This window comes from Bos javanicus, chromosome 7 (genome assembly GCF_032452875.1).
Source record: "Bos javanicus breed banteng chromosome 7, ARS-OSU_banteng_1.0, whole genome shotgun sequence".
Taxonomy (NCBI): Eukaryota; Metazoa; Chordata; class Mammalia; order Artiodactyla; family Bovidae; genus Bos; species Bos javanicus.
In genome coordinates this window covers 82,963,229-82,983,185 of record NC_083874.1, presented here as the reverse complement: position 1 = coordinate 82,983,185, position 19,957 = coordinate 82,963,229, and the positions used below count along the sequence as shown (strand labels likewise).

General features: G+C 38.1%; 1 protein-coding gene across 4 annotated transcripts in view; it reads right to left on the bottom strand.

Annotated features, from left to right (window-relative positions):
* The window catches only part of VCAN (versican), a 120,488-nt gene that overhangs the window by 87,606 nt on the left and 12,925 nt on the right, over positions 1 to 19,957 (bottom strand). For all 4 annotated transcript variants that reach the window (XM_061424332.1, XM_061424335.1, XM_061424333.1 and 1 more), the window contains exons 3-5: positions 14,039 to 14,416; positions 10,529 to 10,703; positions 10,316 to 10,443 (exon numbers count right to left, since the gene is read on the bottom strand). In XM_061424332.1, the coding sequence (XP_061280316.1) occupies positions 10,316 to 10,443; positions 10,529 to 10,703; positions 14,039 to 14,416 (681 nt within the window). The remainder of the gene's footprint in view (positions 1 to 10,315; positions 10,444 to 10,528; positions 10,704 to 14,038; positions 14,417 to 19,957) is intronic.

Sequence of the window (19,957 nt, the reverse complement as noted above, 5' to 3'; positions counted from 1 at the left end):
ATGGAAAAGCTATTCCTTGGCAGACTTAGAAATGACACATACTAAAATGTGGCAAGCAATGATGAAAACAAATCAAAACATTAAGATGACCTACAATGTTCAAAAACTAAGAGTTGATACTCAGGAGTAACTCAGAAAAATTATGAAAGAGACTCTGAGTCCAGAGCAAATTGAGAAGAGGATCTTTTTCTTTCACAAGCAATTCCCTGAGATCGCCAAGGAGAACAAGAAACTGGCACCAGCAGGTCACAGAGAATTATTCAGGTCCTTCCTAGATGGGCTGCTCTGTGTGGTAGTCAAAGCTGAGGTCTCACCACAGTTATCTAGAAGGGCCTATTTTCTGGATAGTCTGATAAATATTTATGCTTCTTCTGTTTGTGTGTGTGTGTGTGTGTGCACACTCATAACCTATCTATCCTGAACTGTCTGAGAATTAGCTCCTATAAACTAATCATGAGTCTCTTTTCTCATTTGAGAATAGAACTTCATGATTTTTTTGTTCACTATAAGGAAGATCAAGATTTGCGATTGCTACTACAGTTCCCTGCTGTTTGGGTCAAAACGGTATACAGGCAATAAGTGTATGCAAAAGTAGACGTGGTGTATGAGCTGGAAATAGTCAGATGACATGCCCAGAAGGATAAAACCACTTACAATATACAGTAAGTATTATGGTAATAAAGACAAGTCAATATAATTATTACTAGGTAAAAGTTTTGGACTTTTAAGTTTCTTCAAAGTAAGTTTCCTTTTCTTTCCCTCTGCCTTTTGCTCTTTCTCATTTTTTGCCCATGTCTGTATACACAAGATCAAAACAATAAAGACTAATACTCATTATCCTGGATCACAAAATCTATCAGCTGTACATGGTTGGTTAACAGGCAACATACACTATTATATAATCTTTTGACAGCCAACATTTGTAGATAATTCAAAAGCATGTCAGTTCCCCCTAAGATCTGATTCTTTAACCTATACAGAAACCACTCTTCTGTTAACAGTGACAAGAAAACTTCTGGGGCTGCCAAGATAGCTTCATCCAATTCTAGTGTTAGGCTGGCAATGTATCTAATTTGGGGTGTAATGGCCAGGTCAGCACCTTTCAAATATATCATTTGTTTTAGGATGAAGTAGAAAATACCTAGAGCCAGACATCCTGGAATGTGAAGTCAAGTGGGCCTTAGGAAGCATCACTAAGAACAAAGCTAGTGGAGGTGATGGAATTCCAGTTGAGCTATTTCAAATCCTGGAAGATGATGCTGTGAAAGTGCTGCACTCAATATGTCAGCAAATTTGGAAAACTCAGCACTGGCCACAGGACTGGAAAAGGTCAGTTTTCATTCCAATCCCAAAGAAAGGCAATGCCAAAGAATGCTCAAACTACCGCACAATTACACTCATCTCACACGCTAGTAAAGTAATGCTCAAATTCTCCAAGCCAGGCTTCTGCAATATGTGAACCTTGAACTTCTAGATGTTCAAGCTGGTTTTAGAAAAGGCAGAGGAACCAGAGACCAAATTGCCAACATCTGCTGGATCATTGAAAAAGCAAGAGAGTTCCAGAAAAACATCTATTTCTGCTTTATTGACTATGCCAAAGCCTTTGACTGTGTGGATCACAATAAACTGTGGAAAATTCTGAAAGAGATGGGAATACCAGACCACCTGACCTGCCTCTTGAGAAACCTGTATGCAGGTCAGGAAGCAATAGTTAGGACTGGACGTGGAACAACAGACTGGTTCCAAAAGGAAAAGGAGTACTTCAAGGCTGTATATTGTGACCCTGCTTATTTAACTTCTATGCAGAGTACATCATGCAATATGCTGGGCTGGATGAAGCACAAGCTGGAATCAGGATTGCCGGCAGAAATATCAATAACCTCAGGTATGCAGATGACATCACCCTTATGGCAGAAAGTGAAGAGGAACTAAAAAGCCTCTTGATGAAAGTGAAAGAGGAGAGTGAAAAAGTTGGCTTAAAGCTCAACATTCAGAAAATGAAGATCATGCCATCTGGTCCCATCACTTCATGGGAAATAGACGAGGAAACAGTGGAAACAGTGTCAGACTTAATTTTTTTGGGCTTCAAAATCACTGTAGATGGTGATTGCAGCCATGAAATTAAAAGACGCTTACTCCTTGGAAGAAAAGTTTTGACCAACCTAGATAGCATATTGAAAAGCAGAGACAGACATTACTTTGCCAACAAAGGTCTGTCTAGTCAAGGCTATGGTTTTTCCAGTGGTCATGTATGGATGTGAGAGTTGGACTGTGAAGAAGGCTGAGCGCCAAAGAATTGATGCTTTTGAACTGTGGTGCTGGAGAAGACTCTTGAGAGTGCAGAAGACTGCACTCTTGCAGTCTTGAGACTCTTGCAGAAGACTGCAAGGAGATCCAACCAGTCCATTCTAAAGGAGATCAGTCCTGGGTGTTCATTGGAAGGACTGATGCTAAAGCTGAAACTCCAGTACTTTGGCCACCTCATGCGAAGAGTTGACTCATTGGAAAAGACTCTGATGCTGGGAGGGATTGGGGCAGGAGGAGAAGGGGATGACAGAGGATGAGATGGCTGGATGGCATCATCGACTCAATGCACATGAGTTTGGGTGAACTCCGGGAGTTGGTGATGGACAGGGAGGCCTGGCATGCTGCAATACATGGGGTTGCAAAGAGGTTGACATGACTGAGCAACTGAACTGAACTGAGAAACAAAATGTGGCTTAAAGCATAGACACTGGGTTTTGAAAAATTTAACCTTTAATTAATTTTAGAGAATTGTCATCAGTCATGTGATAGTCAGTTAACATTCTTTAAATCAGATAACATTCATGGGAAAAGGAATCCACATATTTGTCGACGTGCTATTACACAAGATATTGTATATGTCATTTGAAGGGATTAAAGACACAGGAAATCCCACCAAAATTTAAGCATATTTTTATGGTTTTCAGGATGTCAGATCTCATTCTTTCCCCATGACAGAGCAGTAAGACTTTAATTAGAGTGAGAAAGAGATTCTAAAAAATTTCTGGATGTCTGAGTCTTCAAAATATACAAAAGATCGAATGTGTTATTTTGTTTGACAGGCACAGTATGGCCGCAGGTCAACATAGGAAGATCAGCCTAGTTATTTTTTTTAACTTTTCACAGCTCAGAGTTAAATGGCCCTGTGTTTCCAAAGAAGCTCTTTTAATTTAGAATTCTAGAAATTGCCATCAAGCCTTAAAGCAAATGACTGTCACAGGTTTTAAGGGATTTCTGTCAAGACATTTCTACTTATTTATTTTTAGATTATAAAATAAAAGTGGCTATATATATAGAAAACCCTGAGGATTCCATAAAAATATATTAGAACTAAGAGATAATTTCAACGAGCTTGTAGGATAAAATATACAAGGCCAATTTATTTCTACACACTTCCAATGAACAATTAGAAAAAGAAAGAAAATTACATTTACATCAAAAGAGAAAAATATGTAGGTTAAATTTAACAAAAGTAATGCAAAATCTATACTATGAAAGCTCTGAAACTATAAAACACTGCTGAAAGAAAATAAAGACGATCTAAACAAAAGATGAAAAAATATCCCATGTTTACAGATCTAATCTGAAGACTCAATATTGTCAAGATGACAATTCACCTCAAATTGATCTGGCAATTCAATTCAAACTCAGTTGGATTTTTTGCAGAAATTGACAAATGGATCCCAAAAATCATGTAGGAATTGAAGGGGTCCAGAAGAGGTAAAACAATTTTGAAAAAGAGGAACACAGTTGGGAGTCTCATATTTTCCAATTTCAAAATTTACTACAAAGCAATAGTAATCAAAACAATGTGATAGTGACGTAAGCATAGTCATACGGATCAATGGGACAGAGTCCAGAAACAAACCCATATATTTATGATCAATAGATTTTCACCGGGGTGTCAAGGCCATTAAAATAAGTAAAGAATAGTCTTTCTAACAAATAGTGATGGCATAATTGAATGCTCACATACCAAAGAATGGATTTGGATTCTTATGCCATATACAAAAGCATTTCCCTGGTGGCTCAGATGGTAAAGAATCTGCCTGTAATGCAGGAGACCCCAGTTCAATTCCTGGGTCAGGAAAATTCCCCTGGAGAAGGGAGTGGCTACACACCCTAGTATTCTGACTTGGAGAGTTCCATGGACTGTATAGTCCATGGGGTCGCAAAGAGTCAGATACAACTGAGTGACTTTCACTTTCACTTTCGACCCCATGGACTGTAGCCCACCAGCCTCTTCTGTCCATGGAATTCTCCAGGTAAGAATACTGGAGTGGGTAGCCATTCCCTTCTCCAGGGGATTTTCCTGACCCAGGGATCGAACCAGGGTCTCCTGTATTACAGGCAGATTCTTTACGATCTGAGCCACCAGGGAAATCCCTTTGTATATGGCATAAGAATCCAAATCCATTCTTTGGTATGTGGGTATTCAATTATGCCAGCACTATTTGTTAAAAAGGACTATTCTTTCCCCATTAGTGGCCTTGGCACCCTGGTGAAAATCTATTGATCATAAATATATGGGTTTGCTTCTGGACTCTGCCCCACTGACCTGTATGACTATGCTTACGTCACTGCAACAGTGTTTGGATTACTATTGCTTTGTTGTAAATTTTGAAATTGGAAAATATGAGACTCCCAACTGTGTTCTTCTTTTTCAAAATTGTTTTACTTCTTCTGCAAAGAGTTGCCATATACAAAATATAACTCAAAATAGATAAAAATAAAAGTTAAAACTTCTACAGTTCTTAGAAACAAACACAGAAATAAGTCTTCATGACTAGGGATTTAGCACTGTTTTCTTAGATGTGACACCAAAAGCACAAATTATCAAAGAAAAACTAGATATTGGATTTCATAAAAATTAAAAACTTCGTTCATCAAAAGGTCCTATTGAAAAAGTAAAAATGCAAATCAGAGAATGGGAGAAAATATTTACAAATCATATATCTGAATAGACACTCTTGAATCGAGAGTATACAAAGAATTCCTATAACTCAGTAATAAAAAGGCAAATACCCAATTAAAAATGAGCAAAGCTTCTGAACAGATGATTCTCCAAGAAAATTATGTACATAGTCAACAGTCATAGGAAAAGTTGCTCAACATCTCTAGCTATCAGGGAAATACAAATCAAAACCACACACAGGTAGTATTGCACACATTAGGATGGTTATAATCAAAAAATCAGATTAAAACAAGTGTTGGCAGGAATGAAATAATCGGGACCCTAAGGTACTTCTGGTAAAAATTTCAAAACAGTTCCTCAAAATGTTAAAAATAGAGTTGTCATTTAACCCAGCAATCCCAATCACTGTAATCCAAACAGGGATGCAATCATTACTCAGATAAGAATTAGGATATTTTCATGTGAAAAATCAGAGAATTGGGGGACCATTAAGAGTACTTTGCACCCTCCTGGTTTGTAAGACTGCCTGTTGCTCTACTGGGGAATCTTTGGTGGTCCTGAAAAGCTACTCAAGAAGGACAGTAAAAAAAGGGTATACCCAGTCACTTAACTTCTGTTCCTTAGTATCTTCATGTATAAAAAGGAAGGTTTTACAAAAATCCCTGTCAAGGTTTTTCTGAGAATTAAGTTAAAGGACAGTACAATCATACAACAAATAGTTTTTTTTCTTATTCTACCCATGGAGCTACTTCACAGTCAATCTATTCAAGTCATACTGACAGAGGACATCATTTTCCAGAGGTTCTGCCAGGGTCCACGCCTGGACACCTTCCTCAGTGACTCTTATCGAGACATTCAAACACTTAAACAAAAAGAACTCCAAGTTCAATTTCAAACCCTTAGCAAGGTGCGTTCATGTCTAAAGCCTATTTGGGAACCCACAGCCTTAACTGTGATCTACGATTCTGTGAGTTCTGTAGAGAATAAAAAGTTCCGGCATCTTCAGGCACCGACATCAATCCATGTGGAAAGATTCTATAATCCGGAATCAATATTTGAAGCCATCTGCTGAACCACAGTGTGCAGGAAGCTATTCTAGTTGACATGGGGCATTTTAACTGAATCAACCCAATTATCACTAATTCTTAAATAACTCCCAGCAGTAAAGTAATCTGTAGATTACACACTGCAAATTCCATTAATATTAAAAGTCAATCTGAGAATCCACAGGCAGGAAATCACACAATTTACAGATTTGGTATCTGATTTTGATCCTATCAAATCCTCTAAAGAAGTTGGAATTAAGCCCTGCTCTAAGACCTGTTTAATGATATTCAGGTTTTTACCTGAATATTTTTAGGTTTTCATATTGAACCTGCATCTCCTGCATTGGCAGGCAGATTCTTTATGGACTGAGCCACCTGAGAAGCTTACATATATAAAGGAGCTCATAAGACAAAAAGGAAAAGTTGCTTTTCGTTCTAGGTCAGACACCTGGATGACATGGAATCATTAGACAAGTCATAGAGGTGACAGAGTTATCCTGATTTTGAAATAAGGAAGCAGTAGAAAAATAAGCCTATGATTTGTGAATAGGTACAAAGGGACCAATCCCAGAAAAGACAATTGGCTGGGGAGGCAAAAAAGCGAAATGACTGGAGAGGCGAGAAAGAATAAAGGAGTATCTCTAGGAAAAAGTTATTTCTAAGAGACACCACAGAAAAGAGTGAAAGGAGAAATTCAAAGAGAAAAACTAGCACCTTGGTGATCCAATGAAAAAAATAGATCCTTAGTAAGTCTTGTGAACAAAATTTGGCATTTGTTTTCAAGTACTGTAGAAATGGTAGGGTGGTGGAGGCGGTTTCCGAAAGAGACAAAGTTTGGAAAAAAACTGCAATTACCACCGTGTAGTTCTTGAGTTCTGCTATGTGTCTGATACTGGAATAGATTCTTCACTGTGGTTGGAGAGTTATAGAAGATGGTTATTGCCTTATTTCTATCAGGATCTTACAAAAGTTTTTTCGGAAATAAAAATATTAGGTAATAGTTTGTGTATGATGAATATAAAACAACCAGAAAGAAGAATTCAACACCAGATATGTGGCCCTAACTCTAAGAAAGGTGGGAGTTCAAAATCAGAAAATGGCAGTGTGAGCTGGAAGGGCCAAAGATGGGCTCTTGAAGGCAGTCTGCTCACAGGCATAGGGGAGAGTGGAATGCTGGGAAGATGAGAGGTTTGTTCTCAGAGAGGCTCAAAGCACAGCTGTTGGCAGGAGCTAGGGACAGCTGGTGCATATAAGCAAGGTCATATCAGAGAGAGGGAAACACAGCTGAAAAGTTTATACTCCTGAGCCAGGATTGAGGTTCTTGATTGAGCCAGCAGCATTTGCTTGAGGAGGAAGGCAACGGGAAATTCACACCATACCATGCTGAGTAGGCGAATGATATGGCCATGGTGATTGCCTGTTTTGATGGTCATAAAACAGATTCCTTGAAGAACTATTAAAGGCTTGGGGATTACTTGCGAGGTAAGACAGAAAACCAGAGATGAGACACCAAAATGATTCACAAACCAGAAATGCAGGTATGGAATTCAGAAGAGAGTTTGGGGCTAGACATGCAAAACTAAAAATTATCATTTTCATTTTTCTTTTTTTTTTGTTCTCTTGGTGTCTTTTCATGTCCTGTTCATCCCTCAAGGCACTTGACTTACTTACATACAAAAGAGCAAAAATGAAATCAATTAAGAATTCAGCAGAAATAAGAACCTTTTAAAAATCTATAAACTATAATAACTACTATTTATTGAGCACTTACTTTGTGCCACACATTGTGACAAACACTTTACACCTTAACTTATTTTATCTTCATACTGTGATGAAAAGGGAATTATCCTTACAGACCCCATTTCACAATAAATGTCATTATAAACATATTGAATATCCTCTGAAACTAAGTTTCTTCTGTGAAACAAATTGAAGCCTTGTAACTGCTGACACAAATCTCAGCCAGTGCTTGAATTCGTGTTTATATCAATTCTTTCATCTTTGTCTTCCAACTTCTATGTGGTAAGACAAAAAATTTCAGATTCTATCGTTTTAGTATAAATACCTCAACTAAAGTTATGCTGTGTTACACACTTCAAGTTTTCAGTTATCAAATACATGAACATATATCCCAAGTAAATACATGACTATATAAAACACAGTTGGGTTACCCTGGAGCAGAGACTGGTTTTACGAATAACAGTTGCCCTAGAAGTGACAATGTTTATGGAGGTGGAGAAGAACTCCTATATGACTAATACATCCCTCTCATTGTGGTGTATGCCTAGATCCTCAAAATGGCTCTTCTGACAGCTCAATTTTCCCCAAACATTAGTTATGATACTCTGAACAGATTTTAGGAAGCCAGCTCTTGATGGTACAACACGGCTAGGAATCCTTGGCAGGGCTTTTCCCACCAAGACCCTGTCAAAAGTATCTCACACTGAATTTGTGGAGGGCATGGAATTTCTGGAGCTTCTGCACAAAGTCCTCTAGACTTCAAAGAAGCTAGCGATTCTGTAGCCTTAGAGAGTGGGGTTTCAGTACTTCCATCAGGATAAGACTAAAGAAGAGACATACAGAGGGACCCCTATGCATGCTTTCTGGGAGCATTGTAAATACATAATCCTAACTTTCCATCACAAAGGTTGGCTTGTGATGTTAACGTTTATTCCCATTGGGATCAAATTGTCCACAGATTTATACCTGAAAGCCACTATTTCAATCACACTTGGTAAAGATTACCAATTACAACTTATATATACTTTTGCAAAATCTGTCTCTGATTTAGTTCCAGTATTACCAACATTCCAGAAATTTCTATTGCTATCACTCTAATAGACATTATTCCAAAAGAAAACAACACTGATAAAATAAATTTCACTGAATTTAGGTACAAATTTCCATCTTACTGAGATAGCAATAACAAAATTTGTTTCCTAGAATCAGAATCTCCTATCAACCATCTCTTATCCTATGAAAAAAGTTAACTAAATTTAAAATTCAACTTAAGGAAGGAGATAAGCTATATCTCATAGCTTGAATTTTCTAGATTATTTTCCCTTTACCTTTGTGAAAAATGTAAATTGTTAGTATCTGAAATTATGGTTTAGAAAACACATGTATCAATCTTAAATAACAGTCATAATAAGAATATGAATAATAAGAAGGTTAAGATGCTAGAGAACCACACTAAAGAAACCTTCTTGGAATCAGGCTATCCTATTCACATTTAGGACACCAGGCAAATATAAGCTGCTTATTTTCTAGCTTTCGGTCACTGAGGTTGTTTATTCAATTCATAGAATCAGAGAATTTAATTATGTTGGGAGGGACTATGGAAATTTTCTAGTCCAACCTCCTCATTTTAAGCATAAGAAAATTGAGATCATTCTTTTACGGGTACCCAGCTAAAATTAAATGTATAACTCAATGCGATACCTCTATTTATATATTGAGGCCTCTAAGATAGCTATTGTTACAAGTGAACTTCCATTTCAAAAGTCACAGAAACTTCTACTCCATGTGTCTTATAATAAAATTATTATGTCCTTAGGTAACATTGCCAGAAGAGAACTCAAACTTACTATCTCTAAGAGTCTCACTCTGTCACTGAGGAGGAAATGACGATGCCAGAATCAATCAGGCTCTAAGAATCTCTAAAGCAAGGCTTATATCTTACCTGACTTCATAGTTCTAACAAGCAGAGCATCTATCACACAGTGGGTGTTTTGTATTTTTTGTGTGTGTGTTGATTGATTGAATGAATAAATGATTGCTTTAAAAATTAGTGTAGCAATATTGCTTTAAATATTTGTAATTAACCTCCAATTAAAAAAATAAATTTATATTAAAAAAATAAATATTAGTGTAGCAAAGTGAACACAAGGAGAAGCAAACCATGAAAATCCTTCCTTGGCTAGTTTGTGTCATTCAGTTGCACTTTGGGATGTTTATCAGCACTTGGATTCACAGTGGTTTGTCATCACAAGACTTTACCTGAAGTCCTTACAAGAATAGGTACCGCCCTTACAGGCTTCTATTCTTAATGCTCTAAAAATGTATTGGAAACGTTCCAGTGGCAGCATGACTGAAAGCAAACCTGCCATTAACTAAAGACATTTCAAACCTACATAACCATTTACACAGCCCTCCTTCTCTTTCCACTTTAATTTAAGCTTATTTCACCACAGAATCATACGGTTATTTAAACTAAACGTTGCTGTTTGGAATCCAAACAAGCATGGAGACTCACTCTATCCCCACGTGCTCCCAGTGTTTCCTCGATTTTCTCGGGTCAAATGAAGCTATAGAAATGTGAACATCTTACCATCCAGATGGTCCACGTAACAATACACATCGTAAGTTTCATGAGGAGCACGGAATCCGTAGGTCCGGACTCCTTCCTTCCCCATCATGTCTCCATAGCAGCCTTCTCGGGGAACCCGGATGGGATACCTGGGGAAATAAAGGACTAGGAAGTAGCACTATATTCTCACTCCCCACGTGATGAACTAAAGCCGGTAGCCCCCAGACCACTCACCTAACAGTCTGATCTGACAGCCAGCCTGCATCACACTGCTCAAAACCATCTTCATAGGCGGCATGCAGCTGCTCTGGGGTGGCTATGACGGCCCCGATGTCCACACAAGCCTTCTGTGCCATCTCAAAGTTCAGGGTGTACCTGCTGGTTGCCGCCCTGTAGTGAAACACAACCCCTGCAAAGATAGCAGCGAACAATTACAGGCGAGTTCAGGTCTCCCCTCGTACTGTGCAGTTTCTCATTGGAGCAGTCTGTCAAATGACTTGCTAACACGGTCTTAAGACCATGACAATCTTTTTATTTTTACTTCATATAGCATTATGCAAAATTATGGTGATCTGAGGAACCCCAGAAATGCTATTCACTCAGGTATCCCATTCTGCTCCATTAAAGTTTCCTAGTCAGGAGTTTTCTGTTCCCATGGAAACCATCTGAAAAAAGATTTAAGCTGCTAAATCCCATATGGTGACTAGTGGTCCTAATTATAGGTAGTATTCAGGCTATCATGGCTTCCCAGGTGCTTCAATGGATAAACAATCTGCCTGCAATACAGGAGATGCAGGTTCAATCCCTGGGTAGGGAAGATTCCCTGGAGGAGGGCATGGCAACCAACTCCAGTATTCTTGGCTGGAGAATCCCATGAACAGAGGAGCCTGGCGGGCTACAGTCCATGGGGTTGCAAAACAGTCTGGCACGGCTGAAGCAACTGACCATGCGCGCACAGGCTATCAGGGGACCACGGACGACTAAAGGCAGTAGGTGCTGCAGGGGACACAAAAAGTTAAGGAGGTCACGAGATCAACTCCTCTCCATGTTTGTACTCAGGGCCAACTCAATAGAAGCATATAGAACCTTCACCAATACCACTTCCTCCAAACATGAAATATTGTGATATTTACTTACTGAGACAATATATTATAATGGAAAAGACACTAGAGTATATAAGAGAAGGCCTATTCTAATTCCTGATTTGCTCCTTAATCATATATAAGCCTTAATTTCCTCCTCTATAAAGTATACCTAACAGTGCTTATGCTGTTTTATTGAAATGAAGATCAAATTAGATAAAGAATTTTAAAATATCTTAAAATGTTGGATAGGCTACTATAATAAATGTTTATCGTATTCACTAACTGATCTGCATAATGTAGAATCTCCACTTTGACAGGTAAAATGTATGATTTTTATCCCAAAGAAGGCCTGAAATAAAGTTCTCCAGACTCCCGCGGGTAGAAGCCAGGCATCCTGATATGTGCTTCAAATTCCACTTTGTCGTATTTTAGGAGTTGCATAAACTAGTGGTTCTTGAACTGTGTTTCAGGGTCAAAGAACTGTCAAAAGCCTGAGGAAAGAGCAACTGAGGGGGTGGAGCTTGGGGCCCTCCTCCCACTTGAGCAAGGGCATCTCCATTTTTAACTGGAGTAAATATGGTGACTCATTTTCATCAGACAGCAAAGTGAGTCAAGCTAATGTGCCTAGGAAGTCACTGGAAAACAGAAATTGGAGTAATTGGGTTTTATGAGTGAGATTTTATTGTCATATCATTAACACCACATATTTATTATGTGGAATTAATTTTGGTTTCCAAGATATCTTTCACTTTCCTTTTATTCCTAGTAATTTCTTAGAGTTGACAACAGCCTCCCTCCGTCTCTCTCTCTCTCACACACACACAGCTTGACTTCTAGCTATTAAATTGTTTTCCACATGCCTATCCTCGCTTCTGTCTTCCAAAACAGGTATGTGCCAATAAAGCATCTACAGGGGACAGACTAGGCATGTCATCAATAAGCACCTCTGATCAGTGTCAATACAAAAAGGCCTGCACAGGTACCAAGCGGATGCACTGACAACTAATACTTATTTCCCATTTCTGATATTTCAAAGAACAAAAAAACAAAAAACACCGAATGCTTTTCATAAAATCTATACCTTTACAGAACAACTTTAAAATTTCCAGGAAGTATATATGGTCCTATAAGTATGTTTATAATGATCTCTAAGACTTGAGCAAGACTTTGCATGGTTTTAAATTAGTCTTCTGCTGATCAAAGCTTCAAAGAGCCTTCTTGGTAATTAAAAATCTTCCTTGTGCACTGAGGACTGGCAGTAAGGGGGCACAAAGGGGCCTCCATGACCAAGGCAGGGAATATCAGGCTGTATAAGTATCTATAATTGCTGGATAATTTGAAGACCTCATGGGGCTAAGGAGATTAAGTGGAGAATTTTCATTGTTTCAGAGAGGCAAGGGGCAAATCCACTGCTAATTCTTTAATGATGAAGATTTAAGAAGTTGTTAAACTTCTGGGATTTAATATATATATATAATATATGTATAATGCGTATCTAAGTTTATATATTTTATTTATATATATATATATAATGTTACATTACACAAAAAGAGGAAGAGATATATCAGTAGAAAAAACAATCCAAGACTAATCAAAGTAAATGATAAAAAAAATTAAGAGCAAAGAGCCCAGGGTGTTCAGTGGATGCCTGGAAAACATAAAAATAGATTTATAGAAGACAGGAATAGGATCTGAATGGGAAAGGATGTTCAGAAAATTAATCTGTCACATCTGAAATTCAGAGTATTTCCTTTTGGCTACACAAGAAAGAGTTTTAATAAAACCCTTTGTATATGTTTCTGAAAGGTAAATATTTTATAGGGAAATGGAGGGTTGGAAGAAAAATCTGTTCCATCATGTCTGGGTATGAGAATTTTGCTTAATAACTTGCCAAAATATTCTGCTTCCAGGAGCTGTGGTATTATGTGTGTACCCAATTAAAGCAATTTTTCTTTGCTTTGTCTCCTAACTTAAATTCAAATGACATACAAACTACCACTGAAAGGGGGCTGAAACTAAAATGTCTCATCGCAAGACAGTGGGTGACTAGTGTACTGACCTTAAAAAAATACACCGAATTCTTGTTTTGATCCAATTCAAATGTTTATTGAGTCCTTGCCTTTTCAAAGCACTATGATATTAATATATACCATGAACTTATTAGGTGCCTTATTTATTCAATGTAAGTTAAGATATAACTTATATTTCTTAAAAGCAAACTCAAACATTTTAATAATCATGCTAGGAGAGTGAGAAAAAGGGTTTGTGTGTGTGTGTGTATGTATATATGTGTATATGTGTGTTTATGTATGCATGTGAGTATACATGCACATATGCACATACTTAAAAAAATTAAACTGTAGATCAGCCTTTGCAGTCTTCAAAAATAATTGCTGATAGGTCTCAATAATGAAGTAATGATTCTTGAGCTATATACCATGTCTTGAGGTATTCATTATATCTGGTATAAAGTCACCTTCCTTGACTCCTGACCAATTAACAGCTCATTTTTAGTAACGGACATGGACTATTGGGTCGATTGGTGTGTGTTTTCCCTCTGTTCAAACCCTGAGCAATGGCTACTTTTGAATCTTGTTTCACCACACTTCTGAACCAGGTATCCTGTAGTACCAGCTTCTTCTAGATTCGCAAGCCTTACCCTCCACGGTCAGTGACACCGTGTCCTGTGTGTCTTCAATCCCGTACATGACGTCACAGCGGTAGCGGCCTGCATCACTGGCCAGCAGTTTGACCATGGTGAGTGAGGCATCGCCCACGTCCTCGGGATGTGTAGGCACCGACACTCTCCCTTTGTAGTCTTGACCGATCTTGATATTCCCATTTTGGGCCACGAGAACAGTAGTCTCCTTTAAATCTTTTCCCGTCTTGTCCAATTCAATCTTAGACCATTTGATTCGCAGAAATTCACTGGTGGTGTTATAACTGGGTGGTAAGGTAGGCATGGTTGAGAAATGACAAGGTAGGTTGACTTTTCCAGAGAGGGAGCCCTTAACAGGTGGGCTTTTTTCCATGTTGACTACAGGAAAAAGAAAATACAAAATCGACAAGCTGAGTCTATTAAATAAGTGAAAGGATAAGAACCATTACAGGGATTTGGTTACATCTTCAGTATGTAAAATAATCAGGATGATTTTATATACAGAGAATAGTATATCATTTCAATAATGTTTTATAACAAAGACAGGAATTAATAATGCTCATTAAAAGTTGTTTTTGTTTTTATTTTTTAAAGTTTTTATTTTATACTGGAGTATAGCTGGTCAACAACACTGTGATAGTTTCAGGTGGACAGCAAAGGTACACAGCCAACATATACATGTATCCACTCTCCCCAGACTCCCCTCCTATCCAGGCTGCCACATAATACTGAGCGGAGTTCTCTGTGCGATACAGTAGGTCCTTGTTGGCTCCCATTTTAATTATAGCAGTGTGTATATGTCAATCCCAAACTCCCTATCACTTTCCCCCTATTTTCCCCCATGCCAAGCAAAAGTTCATTCTCTAGTCTGCGAGTCTGCTTCTGTTTTATAAATAAGTTCATTTGTATAATTTCTTTTTAGATTCCATATACACCCTCATCCGGATATATTTATAACACTTTTCTTATATGATATTTCTCCTTCTCTGTCTGATTTCACTAACTTGGACAATCTCTAGGCCCATCCATGTTGCTGCAAATGGATAATGCTCATTTTTAGGTGCTAAAATATGAGCATTCATTTTAAAGTTTTTGTAACTTAGATTTTAACATGAACAAAACAAGTGATAAAATAAGGCCATTGTAGGAAGGCAAGAAATCAAGGGTGGGAGGAACCTAGACTAAGCAATACAGGTTAAAAAGCAGATTTAAGTCAACAGGTGAGAAGAAGAAAAATGATTAAGATAACTACCACATTACTTTAGAGGAAATGAAAACAACTTCAGGAGGAAGTGAAAATTATCAAGAGTATTTCAGTAGACTGGAGCAGGGAAATGTCTAACACTTGAAGGACCCACTATGGTTCAGTGAATCAAAGGCTTTCATCGTAATGACAAATCCAGCTGCAGTCGCTTTGCAGCGAAACATTACCTCTCCATTATATCCTGGGGGGTAATGTTGGCTTCTGTTCACCTAACCCTCCTAAGCCTGGCTTCCCAGGTGGCTCAGTGGTAAAGAATCCGCCTACAATACAGGAGATGTGGGTTTGATCCCTGGGTCGGGAAGATCCCCTGGAGGAGGGCATAGCAACCCAGTCCAGCATTCTTGCCTGGAGAATCCCATGAACAGAGGAGCCCCGCGGGTTACAGTCCATAGGGTCGCAAGAGTCTGACATGACTGAGTGACTGAACATGCACACATGCAACCCTTCTAAAGTATTAATCTACAGAATGCCTTTCTGCTTAAGCCCTTAAATTTTTAATGAGAAAGAACACTTCAACTATAATTTAACACCATTACATGCAAATAAATAAATAAAACCCACATTCTTTCACTTATATAGGGATCTATACCTCTCCTCCCCATCTTGCACCCATCTCCCAGTCTCTCTTAGTTGGCGAGACAATGTGTTGGTTCAGTTCAGTAATAGAATATAAATTATAGTGTGCAGAGAACTCCCAGTTCATGCAAATATGATGAACAGTAATAGTAACCTCTAGGTGGAGTAAAATAATATTTCTTAATTGACAAAATAACATGTAGCTAACACTTGGTATGTTAGTGGTTAAAGGCATTAGTAACACATGTCTCAGTATGAACATGCATTAGAAATGATACAGATGCTAAAGACTAAAATTTAACTTCAAAAGGACTGGATCCCATTAGGCAGCTAAAGACAACAAAAAGATATTTTGTACTTTTTTTTTTATTTTGGCAGAGAATAGGGGTCCTGAGAATGGGGTCACAAAGAGTTGGACACAACTGAGCAACTGAACTAAACTGAACTGAGGGGTCCTGAGAAGGAAAGAGGTGAGAATTTTATGAACTAAAAATGTCTTAATTTGTACCCATCGTATGTTCTAGGAATTCCTATATTCCTTTCTGAAAATGATTAAACTCACAAATAAAAGATGGCTTTTTAAAGAGAGAATAAACATCTTTACCATTGACATCAATTGTGGTATAAATTTATAAGACTCTTTGATTCAGCCCAATCAATTCAATTGGGAGGTTTTTTACACTTAGAGCATTTCTCCAGAACTGTGCTGTAATGAAAAGATATATTGGAACAATATAATGTCAAAAGGTAATTTTCCAAGAGTTATTTATTGTTCTGGATATTTACAGATGCAAGAGAATTAAAAGCTGCAGTTGTATGTAAATATATATTCATGGAGAATCCAGTCTTATCAACAAGATTAACAAAAAGCTGTGTGGCCAAGTCTTTTGTGTATGAAATCTTGGGTCTTAATGCACTGGGTAATGAGAACTAAGTTTATCAAATACAAATATTTTAAGAAAGAAATTTAGTAGCACAGAGGATAATGTTTATCGGCTATGCATGTTAAAAAAAAATGCTACCTGCAAGAACTTGTCTGAAATTCTGACAGTGCAAGAAATAAAAACGAATGCTTACAACAGTTCACCATTCAAGTTTGTGGTCTAAATGAATACTGTAAGGGAGAGCACTCCAAATAATGAATAATCAATTATGCTTCATTCTATGTCAGTAAATTCTGCAGAGCAAGAATGATGCAAATTCTATCTACAAAATTTAATCAAACACACACAGACCTTGGCCTAGAAGTGCCAGAGTGAGACTAGGGGAATTTATCGCCCTTTCAAGTATTAATATCACTCCCTCATTCATTCATTTACTTGTGACTGTGCATGACTCCATTTATTATATTAGAGGAATATCCGAATAACAGAGTCAGTGGTAAATAATCCATATGAAAGATATTGTTAAATCAAAGAGTTCCTTATGCATTAAAATAAAGCCAATAACCAAGAGACAAAGTGCTCATTAATTACTCACCTTTCAAGTGCCTAGACTTACATAGAAAAACCCTTAAGATGAGAGTACTTGTGTTGACCCAACTAGCTATTACTCTGTGCTTCACTGTGAACTTGGCAAATATATTTCATATGCATCTTACATTTTCAACTTCGTCCCTTTGAAAAAATGAAGCTTCTTCTGAAATTAGCCCCAAACTAATGATATTGCTTAATAGTGATCACCAGTTTATAAAAAGCCTGATGCCTGGGGTAAAGTATAGGACACTGGTTGAGAGCATGGACAGTGGAACCAGATTGCCTGGGCTCACCTCCAGGCTCCATCACTAAATTGCTGTGTGATCTTCTACATTAGCTATGTTGATAAATCTTTTGGTACTATTGTTTCCTCATTTGCCAGCTGGGGAGAATAAAGCACGTGTCTCATGGAAGAGTTAAGATTAAAAAAGGTTAACAAAGTAAAATACTTAGAAGAAAGCCCAACATGTAGAAATTACTCAATATTGTTAGTGGTTATTACTATTTAAAATATCATCAAGGAGCTATACCATAAGCATTAGTTTCCCTATTATTTGTGTGAGTTCTTTTTTTAAGTGAAAGGGTGATGGTCCTGTTTCTCAAAGTCCTCCTGCTACTTTCTCTGTAATTTCCTTCTATTACAACCCAACCAAATCAACCCCCTTTTCTCCATCTCTTTTCTGTGTCCTCCCTCTTCACTCAATGCTGTTGTCCTTTCCTCTCTGTCACCTTTACTTCCTAGAAATGCTGAAGAGGACATCTTCTTTGCCATTGGATTGGTGGAGCCTAGACTCTGATGGCCATCCAAATCATTCATTGTGGTATTCACTCATTATTTATTTATTCATTCACTTATTCACTCAAGCATAAATTGATTAAGTGCTAGCAGTGTGTCAGGAACTCTGCTAGAAGAGAAAAAAAAAAAAAACAGCTCTCTTGAAGTCACAGTCTGCTTGGGAAAAAAAACAAGGAATAACTTATCCTCAATGAGTGGTATGGACTATAATAGCTGTCACAGGACAGGGGACAATGAGAACGTAGAGAAAGGGCTTTAAAACTGCCTGGAAACAATTTGGGGGATGCGAGGTGGGAGCCATCTCAGAAGTCAGCTCATCCTTGATTCCTCTCTCACCCTCACCACACCACATCCCATCCATGCGTTGGTCCTAATCCTCCATCTCCACCTATCCAGTTCACTTCCCTCCAGCTCTCCTGCCCCCACGTGATACAAGTGCCCCATCTCACACACGGGTGATCACAATAACCTCCTAAGTCATCTCCCTGGGGCCGCTCTTTCTCTCCTACAGTCAAACCAACGTAGAACAGCAAACATGGAACCTGGGAAGTATTCATCGACTTACCTTTCACTGGCTGAAAGCCTTTAGTGCTTCCTGGGAATAAAATCCATTTCTAAAGCTTACAATGCTTACATGGATAAGAAGTGTATCAGTGGTAAAGCTCACACACTCCTGGGACAGCCTTGGTTCTTCTCCCAGTTCTGCTACTTACTAGTCTTGTGACTTTGAGCAAGTCACTTAGGTTCTCTGGATCTGTTTCCTCTATGGATAGTGAATGTTTCAATAAGCTAATGTTAAGTATTAAAACTGTTCCTGGCTCATAGGAAGCTCCTTCTTAAAAAAAAAAATAATAATTTGTGTATAGTTGCTTTACAATGTTGTGTTAGTTTCTGCTGAAAAGTGAATCAGTTACTCCAATACACATATCTGCTCTCTTTTGGATTTCCTCTCTGTTTAGGTCATCACAGAGCATTGAGTAGAATTCTCTATGCTTTACAGAGGCTTCTCATTAGTTATCCATTTTATACATGGTAGTGTGTATATATTGGTCCCAATCTCCCAATTCATGCCACCCCCTTGGTGTCCACCCAGATTTGCAAAGTAGAAATAGAGACATGGGGGTGCAGAAAAATAAACATAGGAAGCTCTTTTCTGAGTGTCAGATAGTGTTTCTATTTACATGAGCTGATTTCTGCCTATCTCTCTATCTAGATCTCCTACTTTTCCCTTGATCACTGCTCTCCAACTGCAGTGACCTTTCTATTGCTCAAACATACTACCTAACTTGGGCCAGATCTTAGCTGGCTGGCTCCTTCTCGTCATTCCCACGTCAGTGTTAAGGATTACTTTCTCAAAGACGCCTTACCACCTCCCCTGCCCCCACCCTAAGACACTTTCTATGTCGTCACTCTGCTTTATTTTCATCAGTTCAGAAGTACTGGGATTGTTGGTTTACATGTTTATCGCCTACCTCATGTAACTAAGGAGATTAGGCTTAATGAAATCTAAAACAATGTATGACTCATCCACTGATATATCCCTGGAGACCCCGACTAAGCCATAGCACGTAGAATCTGTTCAAACAATACTGTCAATGGATAGATAAATGGATGGATAGGAAGGATGGATGAATAAATAGATTGAGTGACACAAGTTCTGAATCTTAAGAATGAACTGAAGTGGAACTGTAGAGGACAAAAGAAGGCACTGCTAAGCAGAAGGAACTGCATGGGGGCAGGGGAAGGGAAATAAGGTGTAAGGAAAAAAATAGGGAATAAGAATGGAAATTATAAATTATTTCAGACTC